The following is an 8,226-nucleotide window of genomic DNA, read 5'->3' as shown; positions in this document are numbered from 1 at the left end:
TGACCAACAGTAATGAGCTGTAAAATACACAGATTGTTCAAATCGTACATAAAAGACGTGTTAGTTGCAAGAGAGCAAAAGGGATCGCACATTAAAAACATAAATTCCCTGTTTCTCTTCTTTTGATTGATTGCCAGCAAACTGCTATAACATTTGGCATGGCCAGAACAATGAAGTTTCTCAAAGACTGAAATAAACTCACCACCAAAATGAACAGATGGATCAAGACCATAATCAAGAAGTATACTCGAAGGGTTGAGGAGGCTGAGGTTCCTCATCAATTGCCATGGCGGATGCAGAACCCTGCTGTCCGGTTGCTGCTCCAGCAGCAGCCGATGCTGCTGTTGCCGGAGTGTCTGTAAGGGACAATACCTCAGGTTCTGTAGGATGCAAATCTCTAAGAAGAACAAACCCAGAAGGTGCCAACTTTACTGGCACGTATCTACTTTCTTCCAGAAATTTAACGAATTTTTGCTGTGCAGGAACTACTCGGGCAGGATTAGTCAGAATCTCATAAGAAGGCTCAGGCTCGGATTTCTTCTCTGTTGGACCATCAACCTGCCATACAGAAAGTAGGAAATCATCATTATGCAACGCCCGAAACTAACCAAAATGTGTTAAAGTAATTGAGTCTGGCAATAGGGTATAGACCAATCGATTCATTTTTTAACTAATAAATTAACACCATAATAATATCAATGTAAATCACCATAAAGGGTAAGGTGATGGCCAAGCAGCAGTGGCTGATAATTACCTGCATAGAGTCCCCATCCCTCTCGCTAGATGATTTTCCTTTCACACTATTTTGACCAGCAGATGAAGACTCTGGCCCAGATGATGCCTTTTCAGCATTAGCCTTCTGATCGGCTTCTTTTTTCGCCCTAGCTTTGGCCTTTGCTGATGTTGACAGAACTGCAGTGGGCAGTTTTACAGTGGAAGTAGTCGTTGGTGCAGTTGTTGGTTTAGGATATTCAAAAAGTGATGGTTTTGCATGTGATAAGAACTCAAACCTCGGGACTTTTAGGTCATAATTCAGTCCAATGAAAGCAGTTGGTGAGAATGACAAGCTTATGAAATAAATAAGGGGGTACCAGTACCAAAACTGGCTGAAAACTGCTAGACCAACAACTGCCGTGACTTTATCATGCTTTGACTTGGAAAGCAATCTTATGGTCACATTCCTTCCACCTGCATCCAGAATCCCAGAGGCCAAGATTGCACCCATCTTGCTCATGGTGTCTTCATGCTTATCAAGTATTATTTTCTCCAATTGTCGCCTAGAAATTAAATAAGAAGAAATTAGAAAGATTACAACAAATTAAAGGTCTGAGAAAAAGATAAAATATAAGAAAACAATACCTGAAAGTTCCAACACGAGAATCACTGGCTTCACTAATCTGGACCGTAACCATAGCCATTGCAATGAGGGCACCTTGACGAACAAAATCAACAACATCTGATGTCAAAGGCTCTAGCAAAGATATAGCCTCACTCAGGCCAGTACCAGCACAGGAAATGCCCACTGCAAGAGCCGCACCATATCGAACATGAGGGTTGTAAGACTCAGACAGCAGGGAGACAATTCGAGGAGTCTGCAGATTAATTTTGCAATGAATCCATAGCAATACAACAAGAGAACTTAACAAACAGTCAAGAATAACCCACAAAAAGTGTACAATTAAACACAAATAAAATAAAAAAGATTTAGAAAATATATGAAGGGCAGAAAAGATATTCAAAGAAAGAGAGGGAAAAACATGCATCATGTTACATTGAGAATGGCACTCCCAAAAAATAAAACATTGGGCAGCACAGAAACAGAAGAAAAAAGAAATCACCAACCTGCTCTGGCTCAGAGTACAGGACAAACCCAAGTGCTAGAACAGCAGTCCTCCTGACATCATCACTCACATCGGATACAGCAAAGTGGAGCAGCTGCCTAATGGCTTTGTTGTTTGCTGTTCCCCTATAGGCCAGTGCCAATGCATACATACCACCGTAACGTAATATAGGATCCTGATCACGAGTCATCTGCTCAATTAGTGTGTCTGCTTCTTCTTCTCTTCCGTAGACAGTAAGGGCTATTCCCAATGCTAAACCCCTGCAACATCCGATAACCAAATACACAAAATTGAAAATCATATACAGAGAAGCCTCAGTCCCACAACCATGTCACTACAGCAAACTTTACCGTATGATCTTCTCATGTTGTGTCTCGTGTGCATAAGTAAGCATCTCACTTGCCTTCTCACTAGCAGTTCCAACCATGAGTAAACCCATACTGATGCCAGCAGCTTCACCAGCAACAGCACTGTCAGTATAGAGAACATTTTTAATGTCATCATAAATATCTTCATCTGCGGTTCCTAGAGCTGCCAAACCAAGACCTAAGCATGCACCATGTTGGATTACCTGCACCCAAAAGTCCCAATATAAACTTCGTTTATAACAAAAAAATTCTGTCCCGAGAAAAGGATGCCAATGTTCTAAAACCAGTACCTCCACATTAGTACTGCACAGGCTATCACGAAGGAATTGTTTGATGCCCTCACCATGGTTGGCATGTATAAGACCCAAAGCATAAAGAGCTCCACCTTCTGAGTATGGACTGCCACCACCACCAGCTGCACCCTGAGGCAAGTAAGGTGCCATCAGTGACCTTCCCTGTTGTAAATGGCCTCTGTGAATAACTCCAAGACCAGCAGTCGCACTAAACTTAGCCCAGTTTGTCGCTCTGCTCAGCCAGTCCTGACAATTTCAAGAATCCACAAGAATAAGAACATAACACACACTTGCCGAAGTATACATGCACCAAAATGCAGTATGAAAGGAAAAACTGACTCACTAGGTTTTCCCTTAGAAATGTATCCACTGTTGTTCCAGCATGCATAATTGCATTAGCATAAATCGTTGCACTATGACAGACACTATTTCTCATCTCAACAGACTGCTTAATTGTCTTAAGAATAAGAAGATCTGATCTGTATGCAAATTGAAGCCAACTCAGCAAGGACCTAATAAACAAATGTTTCTAAGGAACAGAAAGGGTACAAAATTTAAAAATAAACCAAGCAAATGTCTCACTTGTTATGGCTGTACAAGAATTGAAGTGCCAACTGTATTGATGTCTCTCCCGACAAAATTCCCTTAATTTTGGTCAACCTCTCAGCATATATTACTTCACTTGGATTGAGTTCACGCACATTCAAATTAGATGCAGTACTCCCGTCAGTCATCTGAACATCCTCTGGGGCAGTAGGATTTTCATTCTGAGAAGCATCTAGTTCAACAGATCCAGGCTGCACTGGTTCTGAAGGTTGAGTCTTGGGAATTGAAAGGCGATCTCTCACATTTAAGAGAAATGCCTGGCGTTCATTTTCTACAAGATCAAAAGCTATTTGAAGTGCCAAAAGAGCTTCATCCTTGTTTTCAGAGCGGAGAAGCTTTTCCAATATAATTGCAACAGCTTCAGGTTCGTCCAAGAACATAAGACACTGACATATACTCAAATAATCAGGAGAAGACAACTTTTGATACACTTGAACGAGGAGACGAAGTACCTGTAGGAACAACCAAAAAGGATCGATGTCTGTCACTCACCCCCTTGGACCAAGAATCAGGAGGTCAAACAGCTAGTATAAAAATACCATCTATACATATTCAGAGAACTAAAACAGCACAGTACTTACCTCACGTCGATATTCTCTAAGATTAACAAAGGAATGAGAGACATTAATGCAATAAGATAAAGTGCCTTGAACATTATCACTCTTTGTGATTGCTTCCTCAAGTTTATCCAATCGCCGGCATTCAATTGCAATACCCATAGCTTGTGGGTATTTTCCATCAGCAATACACCTAAATGAAGAAATACTAAGCTTAGCTTAAACATCTGAGGTGCTACTTTCAATTGGGAAAAAAGGGCAGTTTTACATACTTATCCAGCATTCTCTCCACAATTGCCTCCAATCTAGGGTCCACCTTTGCTGATTCAGCATTTGATTCTGCTGCCTTAGTCTTAAGACTGGCATATTCATCAATAGCTTTAGCTGTGAAAAGGATCAAAAAGAAAAAACTACATGTAAACATATTATGATCATAAAATTCCTCAAACACACATATAACTTCAACCTCTTAAGATAATTGAATGTTATGATCAAAATTCAACCCATTGATATTTTTAACTAACGCGATCACTCATACCAAGAAGCGTATGAACATAATCAGAATCCTCTGACACATCAAATAAAGAACCGGCTCCAAGAGCATATGATAACGCATCGTTAAGCTCACTCAAGTAATAGAAGACCTGAGACAAAAAATTTCCATGTACAAGAGCAAGTTGGTAAAAACTAGATATTCAAGGAGCAAAAAGGGAAAACATGAAAATATAGATATCCAATAGATGCAATGAGACACAGTTGCAAAATCTATTTGTTATATTAGTCTAATCACTTCTAAATAGCTACTACAGAGTCAAAAATAAATTACAGCCACTCAATTCTCGAAATGGTCTTAGCACTTCGATATTCTCTCTCTTTTGCCACCCAACACATCTGGACCCAAAGGCTCTCATTTCAGAAGACAATGGATTTTGCAAAAGCAGCAACATCATTGTGTTTGAAGCAAAGAACTGCTAGTTCACCATGGAAAGGAAAAAGTGGGGGTGGAGAGAGAGAGAGAGAGAGAGAGAGAGAGAGAGAGAGAGAGAGAGAGAGAGAGAGAGCAACTAAAGCTTTCTACCTTAGACACAAGTAGGGCAGCAAGTTGTCTCTGATGTTGATCAAATTCTTCATCTTCATACAAACTTTCTCTGCACAACAATGAATGATAGACTGTCAAGAGATAAAAAAACACAGTACCACCATTAACCTACGAAAAAAACAAAATACCTTGCAACAAATCAGAAGTCCAGCAATGAAAGCTAGAGATTATTACACTTGTTTTAAGTGTTCGAAAAATTTGCACAACAGAGACACGGTAATTGCTTAAAAGAGTGCTTAAAAGCATGCCTTAAAGGAACTCAACCCAGAATTGTCCATGATATCTTGTTGCAAAGAGGTGTCAATGGCCAGATAGTACTAGCATAATGGCATCCCACATTCAAGTATATCCTTTATCAGACAAGTACAAGATTGGGAAGTGAAATTGGTTTCTTTGCTCCTCAACCTCCTGCATTCTTTTAGATTGCAGTTAAAGCAAGGATCAAAAGGGGTGGGTGGCAGGCCCCAGGATAGTGGCCAGCCCATCCATTCTGCCCAGCCCACAAGGGAAATGGGTAGGAAATCCGGCCGTTACCCTGGGCAAGTGGGCGGATTTTTTTTAAAATGAAATGAAACAGGCAGGGGCGAGCTTGGGTCCTACCCACCCCACACTATATAAGTGAAAAAATTCAATTTAACCTCATTCAAACACTCCTATTCTCTCTCCCATCCTCTCAGTCCACCGCTCGGCTTTCAACTTCTTCTCTTCCATTCTTCGTCTCTTCTAGCCCTCCTATTCTTCTTCTTCTCATTCTCCTCCTCCTTCTCAGCTTCTTCCAGCTTTCTTCTTGCAAGTCCATGGTCGTGGGTCACTCAAGCTGGTTGTAGCCGAGAGACCCATGGCCATGGTCGTGGGTTTCAACAACTTAGTCGTGGGTGGTGCTATGTGTCTTTAGAGCCCCACAGCCAAGTCGTGGTTTTGAGTTTTTGCAACCCATGGCCATGGCTTGGTCGTGGGTCTGCACATAGACCCACAACAAAGCCATGATCGCGAGTTTCCCCATGGCCATGGTTTGGTCATCTGTACCTTACCTTTGTGAGACCCATGGCTAAGACATGGTTGTTGGTAAGTTGTTCTTCACAACTTTTTTTTTATTTTTTTATTTTTTAATTTATGATTGGATCTACATATTTGAAGTTTGATCTATATTTTGGGATTGGAATGTGAAGATTTGGTGTTGGATCTGTGGGTTTGTCTATTTGGAGTGTTGCTGGGTGAAGTACTAACGGTGGGTTGAAATATCTACCAATCAGTTCTATGCATTGCTGCCCCCTGCCCCAGCAGAAGGGGGGGGGGGGGGGGGGGGGGGGGGTTAAGGGAGGGCGCTACCCATCTGTATAGGGCAGGTAGCACCCCTAAGGGTCAAATGGATGATTAATTCAATGGGAAAAAGTTTGTCCAACGTACTTGATTGCCTTTTGTGCTTTTTTATGAAGGATTCTTACTTATCAAAAAGGAAAGGAAAAAGTTTGAGGATAGATCTTTTTATAAAAAATATTGCATCTTACAACCAAACACTCATTTCTTTATAGAAATTATATGAAGAAAATGGATCCCTTGAGAGTGGCTTTCCTTGTATGGACGACAATGCTAGGCAAAGTTATGACCATGGACCATGTAAGGACGAGGAAGCGCCTTATGGTGATGGATTGGAGTTCTACGTGCAAGAAGAGTGGCCTAAACTATTGACCATTTGTGGCTAAGCCCAAGGGAGTGTCAATATTTCACATTCTTGGGATTGAATGGGTGATGCCCCTGACTAGTGTGAAGCAATAGCAAAATGAGGGGGTGGTAAACAGAGAGGTAATATGAGCGTAGATGTATGGAGGATGGCTTTGTTATGCTTAATGCGGTGTATTTGAATTGAATGCAACTCCCGCAATTTTGAAGATTGCGAGAGAAATAGAGAATGTGCCTAAAGTTAAAATTTTTTATGCTCAAATAATTGTATGACTTGTCATATATCCATATGAACCCTAGCTTTTCTTCTTTGAAAGATTTATTAATGTTCCCATTTCCCTCCTTAATAGGTGTTCTAATATGTACCCCCCCCCCCCCCCCCCCCCCCCCCCTCCCTCTCTCTCTTCTCTCTTCTCCTCCCAAAAACCAAAATACACTTGGGTAGTGCCCCTTTGCAACTTTAATAAATTCATTGATATATATTCATCAAAAGCATCTGCTAGACAACCAATCACAACTCAGCTAGTGTACTTAGGTAGCACCCCTTTACTCTTTTAATAAATTCATAAATTCATTGACAATAATTATAAAAAAAAAAAATACAACCAATCACAACTAGGGCAGTCTATACCAACAACACTGCCATTACAACTGCCTTTTGAGTCTAAACAACTACCACAGGACCATATGTTCATCTATTTTTAACATCTTGGCAAGAGATTACAGTCCATCCGAACCCCAACTTGTTGAGATTGATGCAAGAATAAGAATAAGAACCCAATATTAAAAAAATTACCCCATAGTAACTGCACGTGCGGCATGATAAAGCTGGGTATTTCCTTTTCGGTTTAGGTCTGCAACCATTAGAGTATCCATCAAATTGAAAATAGTCTCTTCCTTTGCTCACTTCCCCATTAGCCAATCAATTTCAATAAAAACCACAAACCCCAATCTTTCCCTTACTAAAGAAGCCCTCGCTGTATTACTTTAACAAGAAAAAATATCATCCTCCACTGGGAAATAGTAAACAAGAATCAAAGTAGAAGGTCGCTAAAGACTAAAAATAAGAAATTTCTAAAAATAGATTTAAGCCTCTGCTTTCTATTATCTCCCACAATGTGTAAAAAGAACAAAGACGAAAGAAAGTTCATTATTCACATGTTATGTCTTTCCGTCTCAATTTCTCAACAAATAACAGATCAAGCGCATCCAGAACCGAAACCCTGATTAAAAAGAGACCGAGCAATAACAGAAAATTATACAGAGAACGAGAGAGTACATGACAGGAACGCTGGTGGAGATCTCTGGCCAAAAGTTGTCGACCAGATTGTTGAGGTTGGAGAGCGCGTGGAGCTTGAGCGACGGGTGCGCCTCGTTCAGCATCGCCAAGAGCCCTCCCGCGGAGCTCACCATTGTCGCCGCCATGAATGTCACCGCAGAATTACTCAGAATTTAATCTTGAAGAAAAAATGGGACCCCGAACCGTAGCCTATTGGAGAAAACGCGAGAGAGAGAGAGAGAGTTGAAACGAAGTTACGAATGATCGTAGTGTAATTTGTTTGCTCAATGCTTTATGAATCGAAATTGAATTAGGTACAGCAAAAATTAAAATCTGACTTTCCGTCCAGTTGGAAGTGTCCTTACCACGACTCGTTGGACTGATCTAACTTCGATTCTAACGCGCTCTAACTCCGATTTTGTATTCCGACTTTAAGTTTGGGATAGAGATGAAAATTTTGAGTTTGAGATAAGAGTTTAAAATATTAATTTTAGTAATATTAT

At 40.6% G+C, this 8,226-nt stretch overlaps 1 protein-coding gene across 3 annotated transcripts; it reads right to left on the bottom strand.

Annotated features, from left to right (window-relative positions):
• LOC122316193 (26S proteasome non-ATPase regulatory subunit 1 homolog A-like) lies at positions 1–8,226 on the bottom strand. Of its 3 annotated transcripts, none has more exons than XM_043132728.1 (14): positions 8,089–8,226; positions 7,724–7,933; positions 4,744–4,813; positions 4,204–4,309; positions 3,938–4,049; positions 3,690–3,858; positions 3,085–3,560; positions 2,846–2,981; positions 2,500–2,748; positions 2,192–2,412; positions 1,843–2,101; positions 1,360–1,592; positions 755–1,277; positions 1–558 (listed from the first exon to the last, which is right to left on the bottom strand). In XM_043132728.1, the coding sequence occupies exons 2-14, from the start codon at positions 7,867–7,869 to the stop codon at positions 235–237; spliced, it is 3,024 nt and encodes a 1,007-aa protein (XP_042988662.1). In that variant the 5' UTR covers positions 7,870–7,933; positions 8,089–8,226; the 3' UTR covers positions 1–234. The 3 variants fall into 3 exon arrangements, with proteins under 3 accessions (XP_042988662.1, XP_042988668.1, XP_042988672.1); XM_043132734.1 differs by having other exon boundaries at positions 7,724–7,877; positions 8,089–8,221; XM_043132738.1 differs by lacking the exon at positions 8,089–8,226 and adding an exon at positions 7,241–7,298 and having other exon boundaries at positions 7,724–7,850.

This window comes from Carya illinoinensis, chromosome 1 (genome assembly GCF_018687715.1).
Source record: "Carya illinoinensis cultivar Pawnee chromosome 1, C.illinoinensisPawnee_v1, whole genome shotgun sequence".
NCBI lineage: Eukaryota > Viridiplantae > Streptophyta > Magnoliopsida > Fagales > Juglandaceae > Carya > Carya illinoinensis.
Note: the sequence above shows the minus strand (reverse complement) of the source record. Positions and strands in the feature narration are given on the sequence as shown.

Excerpts from the sequence above, each read along its gene's own strand:
- LOC122316193 (XM_043132728.1), bottom strand. The coding sequence starts at position 7,869 with ATGGCGGCGACAATGGTGAGCTCCGCGGGAGGGCTCTTGGCGATGCTG. Across the intron at positions 4,814-7,723 it reads TCCACCAGCGTTCCTGTCAT|AGAAAGTTTGTATGAAGATG; the intron begins GTACTCTCTCGT and ends ATTGTTGTGCAG. Across the intron at positions 4,050-4,203 it reads TTATGTTCATACGCTTCTTG|CTAAAGCTATTGATGAATAT; the intron begins GTATGAGTGATC and ends TCCTTTTCACAG.